Source organism: Platalea leucorodia, assembly GCF_965183815.1.
Source record: "Platalea leucorodia genome assembly, chromosome: 6".
Classification (NCBI taxonomy): domain Eukaryota; kingdom Metazoa; phylum Chordata; class Aves; order Pelecaniformes; family Threskiornithidae; genus Platalea; species Platalea leucorodia.
In genome coordinates this window covers 57,901,823-57,911,430 of record NC_138828.1, presented here as the reverse complement: position 1 = coordinate 57,911,430, position 9,608 = coordinate 57,901,823, and the positions used below count along the sequence as shown (strand labels likewise).

Genomic DNA, 9,608 nt, shown 5'->3' with positions numbered 1-9,608 from the left:
AACATGCAACTTTTAAATGCACCGATCCCCGGTGAAATTCATCCTGCAGTCCTCGGGTTCCTGACTCCTCCTACTCTGGCCTCCCAGAAGCTGTGAGCTGCGCAGGATGTCACCCACAGCTGCCTCCTCTCGCACCATAAAGAGGTGCCCAGCTCCATCATCATGTTTTTCAACCAGACTCTCTTGGAGTGGAGGCTTAGCCTCTTACCTACTGCACAGAGCGCTCCGCCAGCTGGCTACCAGGCACTTGGGCTCTTTGAGCATTTGCTGATGAAGCTGTTGCACTTTGCTTAACATACTTCTAATATTCATTTGAACAGAAGCTGGAAGCCAAGTCTTCCATCATTCAGATTTCTTTCTGCCTTTTTGTTTCTCCCAATTGTTTAATCTTGCTAAGCAAAATGAAACTTTCAATGCAAGATACTAGAAGAGATCTATCCAAAAATACCCAGTTTCCCAGTGTCTGGGATACTGCTCACGCTGCATCTTCTGCACTTTAAATCTGCATTTTCCATATCTCACCAGATATTCAAAGTAGCTGAGTCGGGGCGGGGGGGGGAACGATTGCCATGGCATTGCCAACCCTGTTATGTTTCTAGAGGGCTGGAGATGCTCAATGCACGCTTTACAGGCTGTGGGGCACAGGTTTGATAAATGCACTGATGGGTGTAGTGCTGTCAAGACACGGGTGTTTGCTGGATGCATTAAGACAGCAGAAGCTTCAGAAAATTAAGTGGCAGAAAGCGTCCAAAGAGGCTGAAAAACTAAGTTTTGGTCTTGGGTGCCTCACGTGGTAGTTACGGGTCTGTTGGCCTACTGCTCCCTCCCTCACCCCGCAGAGATGCGCAGGCTGGCTCTGGGAACAGAAGCTGTGGAGTCGGGGTGGCGCAGGGTTATGCCCATGCAAGTTAGCCACCCCGAGGGACAGAATGCGTTAGCTCAGGCGCACCAGTGGCACCCGCCTACGTGCCTTTGGAGACCTGCAGGTGTACTTTGATGTGCCCTGCGCCCCATGGACATACGACCTCATCGATCTCTCCTGCACCCTCCAGTGTGTGGTGCGGCCATGCCTGGTGTTGCCCTTGTGAATATACGTCCTGTCAGTGCCCTCTGAATGCACTGAGCTAATTCCTGATGACAAGAAGTGAGTGAAAATGCATGTGCTACTGACTGAATAATATATAAAATAGGTTATCTAAAAAGGTTTTTCTAGTCTGTGCTACTGCTTAGTTTGAATAGCTGAAAGGCAGAGAGTGGCTGATTCTTTTCTTTTAAGCTTTTTGCTGTGTTTGGAATAGCACCACAACACAGTTAAAAGAAAAGTCGAAAGGATTATTAATTCTACCCCAAATATATTCACCAGCAGAGGGTTTACCGTTAACACACACTGCATATTCCATAGCTCCACAACAAGAACAGATAGAGCTTGAAACTCCTTTTCATGGAGTTTCTGGACTGCAAAATCTTCAGTGTTGAAGTGCTGATTGCTTTTTTCTTTTGTCTTTCAGCACAATTCTTACCATCTGGAGTTAGTTTAGCAGAAAGGTGTGGATGTATATTTGTCTTTCAATCCACTCAATAAAATGTGACACGTTACTGTAAACTCCAGGTCCCAAAACCTTGGAAAAGCAGACAGAGCCCCAAGATGTTAAACCAAACAAAGTCCAGCGCCCTGCAGGTTGCTCACACACAAGCGGTCCGCCACTGTCACCCTGCAACATGAAAGAAAAACACAGTCTATAGGGGCTACACGTGGCCAGCAGTCAGATGGTTAAAGCTATGTCTCAGTTACTACAGCGATTTGCCTTTAATAAATAACTCAGCTGTAAAAACTGGCTGCTCTGCTGAACTATGTAGCAGCACACAGCGTTACCAGTATTTATTCCCTGTTATATTTGTACAAAAAAATTACCTGCAAAAGGCTCATCATACAAATAAAATAAAAATCAGTCTAATAGTTAACTAATACAGATAAACCTTAGCGTCTTCCAGCAGCATTTCATTATCATAGACTGAAGTCCACACCAACAATAGAAGCTAGTTAAAATATGTAAATAACTTGTCATTCCTATAGTAGATGAAGTATGCTATACCTAATAATCATCATAGTACTTTGATTTCTAAAAGCAAGCCTGGCTGTGAGTTCCTCCTGAGAGAGAAGCCTACCATGCAAGAGTCCACAGTGCCAGACTCATAGCCAGCACACAGCATCCTGCTGGTGATGGTTTTCATGTCAAAGTATGACTGGCACTGTTCTAAGGAAATGATGCGAACCTCTCCTTCTTGAAGCTTGAAAGGCACTGAAAAACAGAATTAAGCATTAAACTATGCACACACAAACACTTAGCTATGATGGCTCTTTGAGATATAGGATAAATATTTTCATTAGGATAGATTATAAATATTTCTTTTTTTATATATATTAAACATAAGGTGAAAAGAATCCCCCTTTAGCACAAAGCTAAGGTGAAAGCAAGTCATTTTTTGCACTGCTGCATCGCAGGATTCGTGATCAGCATGCTCCTGAGTCAGGAGTGTATGTGTTGCATTCTGGAGCGGGACCAAGCACATGGGGACTGGTGTGACGCTGTTTATCGCGCATTTGCACCGACAAAGGAGGGAGAGCACCTTTACACGATATGGTATGGGACTTTTAAGGTGGGGGCAGTATTGGCTGGAAAACATGGCAGGGAGGAGGAGGAGAGGTTTGACTCATTGTTCCATGGCAGGATCTCCCCGTTTCTCAGTGTGTCTCATGGTAAAGCTTGGTATAATCACAGCCATTTTGAGTTATGTTTGGGTAAATTTGCCTTAGTGTACCAGGGAATCAGCATTCAAAGGTTACTGAAATTATTTTAGCACGTTCAGGAGACAATAAAGGACTTCTTCCTAGTCTAAACAGCTGACCGAGCTCAAATTCTAAGGAACATTGTTCCAACGTAGGGCATGAAGTAGTAAATGCTGTGTAGCCATGATGGGTTCTGATACTTCATAACATAAAACCTTTAAAAATAACACTGAAATGACATTAGAGAACAAATAACCTTTTTCCACTTCCTAGTGGTGCAAAAGCATTCTGTGGGGGTTTTTTCTTGCCATTACATGAAAGATATTTTTAGATGGGTAGAGCTCCTAGTAAACAGCCGATCCCTCACATGTGCAATTTAATTTTTGCCACACGTCTGACCTGGCCCCTACAGGTGAAGTCCCACTTGAAGCAATACTGAAAGGAAAATTGCCTTCTCCAGTGTACAGAACGACAGCCTTCCCTAGTAATCGCTATAATAGCAAAGAGAGAAACACAATGGCTAGACCACTAACAGGGTTGGGGCCAGGATAATTTGCATATGATGCATGCAGAATTGTTTTGTCTAAACAAACATTTACATAACACAACTGTTCTTGTCATGGGACCCAAGGATTGCAGTGGCCACAGAACAAGAAAACACACTAAGGTTCTGTCCAGAGAGACAAAAACAACACGTGGGATTATGCCTGCATGGAATAAATCGTGTCACAAGTCCGAAGTGTGACACAGAGGGCTGATGCGAGAAAATGTTCATTCAGCCTGCATGCCGATGCTTGCAGTGCCGTCCGCTTTCACTGAACTAAGAATGTTGCCCTCCCCGATGATCTGATACCTTCTCAATACAGTTCTGAATACAACCTAAACCAGTAAAATGATAACCAATCCAGGTGACTTTCTTGATAGGAGTTTCTAGATCTTCAATGTTTTTTTAAAATCAAGCCACTTGTCTAAGTAAGGATTAAGGAGCATAAATGCAGGCTGCTGATTTGGAAAGCTAGGCTCTAGTCAAGCTAGATCCCTTCATTGGTAGTTACAGTTCCTTAGTATTTAATAAGGTCCGGTAATAGTATAAACGGATAAAGCTTTGTAACGGGATAACTTATTTGATTAACTCAGTAGAAGGTTAACTTGTTTTTCCAAGAGTCCCAGAAATACTCATCTTACTTTTGTTGCCCATGTGTCCCCAGCCTGTGATGTAGCAGTAGGTATCTGGCCGAACCAACTGGTCCTTGCTGGGCAAACAGACAGGTCTTACGTAGCTTGTCTCGTTGATATCCTCGTCTAGTTCCACGATGCTGATATCATAGTCTACGACTGCTCTGTTGTAGCGTGGATGGAGGATAATGGTCTTCACTAGTCGGGTCTGCATGAAGCCTGATGGATGATCAAGATTGCTAATCCCAAACACGACTTTCCAAACAGCTGCATTTTCTCTCCTTCGTAAGAAAGAAAAAGACCGGGAAATTTCAATCAAGAGCACGCTTTTAAGCTAAAATACCTGAGAATTTTTTTCTCCCTGACTTTTTGCACATTGCACTTTGCAAAGCATTGCACATACAAATCCTACAAGAGAAAACAAATACTTGGGCATCATTACTTACAGCTAAGATCTGAGCAACAAAAGACAAGGCCTTCCATTGCCTTCCTGCCTGGTACCAAATGAATCAAAGCTTGCACCCTCAGAAGATACGTAACCACCTATTAGTTGCTGTGTTAAATGCCAAAGGCTCTCAAAATCATGCCTTGGATCCTGCCCAAGTCTTGGGTGCTCACATGGTCACTGGTGGGTGTGTACAAATTTCTCTGGGGTGACAATATTGTTCAGTAGTATGCTGCTGACAGCAGAAAGTCTAGCTGAAATCCCAAGAGAGTCTGAAAGAAGCAATTCTGTTATGAAATATCATCTTTTATGATAGCGATGGGAAAAGTCCCTTATTTATTGGGCAGTCAGTCTGTGCCAAGCATACTTCCTATGCCTAAAGTCAAAGGTTACTTTGGCTCTTACAATTGTTTAAGACTCTTTTGGTAAATATAGAAGATCACAAAAAAATGATGTATATGATACAAGAGGGAAGACTGAACTAGCATCTGGTGATGCACATGAGGAAAACATGGACTTTATGAAAGGCTTCAAGAGTGCAATCTCTTGATCGTAACTGGTCACAGGATAAGTCAGAGGTTCCTCATTAGTCTGTGATTCTAAAAACCCTCAAGAAAGTCAGCATTTTTTGCAACTGATGAAAGACAGTTCCATGTAACTGAGCACCTTTGACAAGATCGAAACTTCATCAAAGCAGTGTAAATCAAAGCATGCAATATTTCAGCTTTTTCACAGTACTCAACAGGATTGTAATTCCTGCAATTTGTAAGGAGATTTGGTTGCTAAATAAAGGCTATTTTTTCTGGAGTTGCATGAAAATTCTGGTATTTCAGACTATAATGATCACTTTACCATCATGATCAGTTTGCGAGTTTTTCCATAAAGTTACAAGATTAAGTGTTAAGAATATTCATATGCTAGTGTGTTTGGGAACATCACTGTAAAAAAGCATTGCTCAGAGCAATGAGCAGTCACAGCCAGAATGTATTGTCCTACAGTCAAGGGAAAAAACCTTAATGTCTTGGATGCTTTGGTGCACTGCATTTCCAAACCATCTCGACAAAACTCTGGGGACTATACTAATACAACTAGCAAAGGACACGATGTTTAATTTAGGCTCTCTACAAGTATTCTTGACTATTGGCATTAGTACTTTCTGCTGCATTACTGTTATATCATCGTCCTCATGTTTTGTATCCCAAACATCACATGAACTTCATAAAATACTTCACAAAATGGAGCATTTTGTTTAAAGCACCAGAGCACTTTAAAATCTGTTTTAATTGTTGGCTTATCTGGCCGGCTTGGTAAATTTTTAGATACTTCATATCAAGAAAGCTTCATGGCATCAAGAATGATCTTGCTGTTGCTGTATCAAGCTATACAAATGAAGAATTTAAAGATTTCAGGCTGCTGGGAACATACCCTCAAATCTATTCGGAGAGGCAGAACAGAAAAAAGTTCATATAACTCCTCGATGAATTATTAAACCAAAATATCTTAGTACTTTAAAGCACTTAGAATACAAATGCGAAAGAGACCTTTTACATGTAATATTCTGAGCTCACACAGATATTATATAGCCCTAAATGAGGGGTAAATGAACAGCTCCAAAATGTAGCGGCAGTCTTTCTGCATTTGTCAAAAATAGGAGAATTTTTACTTCATAAACTTGACGGCTTCTTTGCTTATCTTTCACTAATGAGCGAAATCCCTTACCTGTGAAATTCAGTAGCAGTCCAATATTGCTGAAGGATCTCCCTCTAAATCCCACCCTTTATTTTGGATCACCAGAAAAAATTCTTCCAAAGGTAAAGAAATATTCCAGATACTGCTTAGCTTTATTTAAAAATAGATGGGGAAAGAAGAGAAATTCCTTGTGCAGGACCCAAAGTCAGATAATACAGTATTCTTGTTTGTATTATTCAGGTTTAGCACTCTGTTAGTTTAGAAGGAAGGCTATCTAGGTTACTCTCTTAAGTTTCCGGTTATTACTCTTCTTCTCTCTGAATGGAATCAGTTCTTCAACATCCTTAGGGCTTGACATGATGTCAACTGAGGTCTCTCCCATGTCATTTCCTCTAGCCTTTCCATTAATAGCCTCACACCTTGAGATACTCACACCATCGCCTGCCTGATGTCTTCTGGCTTGGACACAAAGGCCACAAACTTTGCCCCTACCACAAGTTCCATCAAGAGCCAGGGCAGGGGGGATGAACAAATACCAAAGAACTCAGTGTTTCAGAAATAAAAAGACAAAATTGAAATTATTACTGAAAAAGGGAATGATTAATGTTATAAAGAAATATCAGTCAAGAGATACTTGCTCACCACAGAATTTCTGCTGGCTTCAACAGAAAAAAAGGTGTTTAGTCTAAAATAACTTCCAATGAGCAAGTACCAGTTTAAAGCAGGATTAAGCACTGATGACAACTGCATAGCAGAAAAGTACTTGCTAATTACAGCAGAAAACGCACATTTCAATTATCTTCAGAAACCCAATTTAAAAACTTCGGTACAAGACAAAAGAAACGAGGTAATAAACTTCCCTCCAACAGGGAGGTTCATTAAAAAGAAATGTTGGTTAGCACCAAAAAGCTGCCAATGACCAAGACAATTGCTAAGACATGTAAACTTCCTCTGCGCTCCAGACTCTCCATCCACCACAGGGCCTCAGATACTAGAAGGCACCGAGGAGTGGTTAATGCTGACTGTTTAATGATTGCAATCCTAATAAAGGAGTGGGGTGTTTATAATTAGAAAAGGCAGTGACTTTGACATGTCAGTTGCACTCTAAGTAAATACTCAGTTTTTATTTTTACTAATGGCCACAGCATTTTTCCAGGGTAATTTCTATGCTGGTGCCCAGAATGATTTTTTTAATCTACGGCAGTTGTATGAGAGCTATAGGATTACTGTTTTGGTGTTCTTCCTTTTCCAGTTTCCTGCTGAAAGCCAGAGCATCTTCATTTAGCTTTCATCAGTAGAGACGCCAGCAACAAATAACAAAGCATATGAAAACCTAAGCTGATGCTGTTTTATACCATTTACTTTCTTTTATAGTCTCTTAAAAGCAGGCCTTGGTGATTTGCCATTCTGCAAAGGTCATCACCTACCCGCAGTATGTTTGGTAGAGGAGGGAGGACTGGGTAATTCACATGTGCAAGTTTATACGAACAGTAAAAGTGTCTGAGCCCTCTCACCCTTCAAAGCAGTGTGCTACTGTCAAGACCCATCTCTTTGCAATCAAAACGCAGCCACATATGTGTCCACTTGGCTCACTCTGCAGGGAGCATTGCCACGGCCACCGGCCTGGGCGACTGGTCCTGCCACCAAGGATCCTCTTGTTCATGCGAGCAGCTGGGCGACGGCCACAGTCTAGGGAGGAACAGATGCAGATGGGAGTTAATCGTTACCACAAAGGCAGCGCATACAAGACCTTCTGCAAGATAACTGGGCACAGAACGATATTAACAGTCATGAAATTACACTGAACAATACAGTAAATGAAGTCATCAACAACCACACAATAATATCAAACACATTGAGCCATTTTCATCCTTCCTTTATATCAAAGGATTTGCTCTCGTGATATTTTGACCGGCTCAGCCTGAAATATTAACCAAGCTAAGTTTGGGATCCTGACTTCCTTTCTCTCAGGAGTTACCAGGCTGCCCTTGGGAAGGTTTCTTGGGTTTATGTCCTCGTCTTTCTGTCAGCTAGCAACTTGTTTGGGCTACTTTGTACTATCCATAAGAACTGCTTCTGGAAAATCTGCTCAGCAATAATACAGCTTTTCTTAAGCCAAGCATGAGGTGAATGTCACAGTTTGCTCAGCTACATAGCACCAAGCTTGCTTTGCCTGTGGAAACTACTAAGGGAGAATATTTGAAGATTTGAAGACATTCCAGTATTCTGTCCATTCTACTTTATAAGCCACTTCCACAGGAAATTATACCAGATTCCCATCTGCCAGGCAGTTACTTTTCTGAAATAGTTAGCCCTTCACTTTTGTTTCATTTTATATTCTGGATTTGTAAGATGGCAGACTTATTATTTATCCTGTTTATACTCAGTCAGATTTAGAGAACAAAAGAACACCACCAGTTTCTGCAATCAGCCTCCCAAGGGAGGATATGCTGCCTTTGCATATATCCATGGGAAATAAGTGGTGAAGAAATAAATTAGAGCAATGGTTATTTATTATTTGTAATTCTTACTGTGTTCACTTAACTTCAGAGGGCAAGGGGGTTTAAGTGTACTTAAAGCAACGTATGTAAGAAGCAAATACCTTTGACAGGCTCCTATGGGCTATTTTTTTTTTCTCGTAAGAGTAGTAAATGTTTTGATTAGTTTCCCAAATTTAGGTGATGCTTTGTGATTAATTTCCCCCGCATCAAGCTAATTCATAATTTAAGTGTCCTCCAGCCAAGCTCTCCTTGTCTGTAGAACATGCTTTCACTGAAGATGAAGAATTTCTGCATTTTCAAACCACTTAAACTTGCACAATCTGGTGTGCCTACAAACTTGGTTGTAGCTTTCTACTTCACGTTCTTCTGTGCCCTTGAGCTTCAGAACTAAACAGATCACAGCTTCAACTCCCAGGCAGATAGCCTGCTAACCACTCTGGTGGCAAAGGGTATTTTCAGCAGGAAGTTTTATCAAATTGATTTTTGGAACCTGACTGCTGACAGAATTCATTTTGTGGGTGCAGGACTGGTCTACTGCAATACACAGCCTCGTAGTCAAAAAATAAGAAAAGCTGATGAAATTGAATAGAGTAGGGAAAAAAAAATCCAGTGCAACACTGGATGTTGCAGAAGTCTAGTCAAATTTCAGAATGAATCTGCACTAAACATCTGCATTTGTTAAAGTAATCTAACGCATCTTGAAAGACATCTTTGTTTTATATGCACGTCTGTCTTACCTTCTTTAGTGCAAAAGAGAGCCACTTTGCTTCTGCTTCGACACATCTGTCTAAATATTGAAACAAGAACATGGTGGAAATCTCAATTAATTGATGTAATTTTTGGTAATTTGCAAATCAGCACGGGTATTGTACTCGTTGTTGTGAACCAGCTGTTAAAATTCCCCCAAACTGTAAAAAGAAACAGAAGTAGCTTCTTATGCCAGACCATCCATGGTTTCCAGCGTCTGCCTGGAGATAATTCAAAATATTAGTTCAGCTTTACAATTCAT

The 9,608-nt window shown here is 41.1% G+C and overlaps 1 protein-coding gene across 1 annotated transcript in view; it reads right to left on the bottom strand.

Moving 5' to 3' along the window:
- Window positions 1-1,529: 1,529 nt before the first annotated feature.
- Window positions 1,530-9,608, bottom strand: part of CORIN (corin, serine peptidase) — a gene marked incomplete at both ends in the record, with an annotated part of 155,267 nt that continues 147,188 nt past the window's right edge. Inside the window, 5 exons of the mRNA XM_082315508.1 lie at window positions 1,530-1,712; window positions 2,167-2,300; window positions 3,974-4,245; window positions 7,613-7,787; window positions 9,337-9,386. Coding sequence (XP_082171634.1) covers window positions 1,530-1,712; window positions 2,167-2,300; window positions 3,974-4,245; window positions 7,613-7,787; window positions 9,337-9,386 — 814 coding nt within the window. The remainder of the gene's footprint in view (window positions 1,713-2,166; window positions 2,301-3,973; window positions 4,246-7,612; window positions 7,788-9,336; window positions 9,387-9,608) is intronic.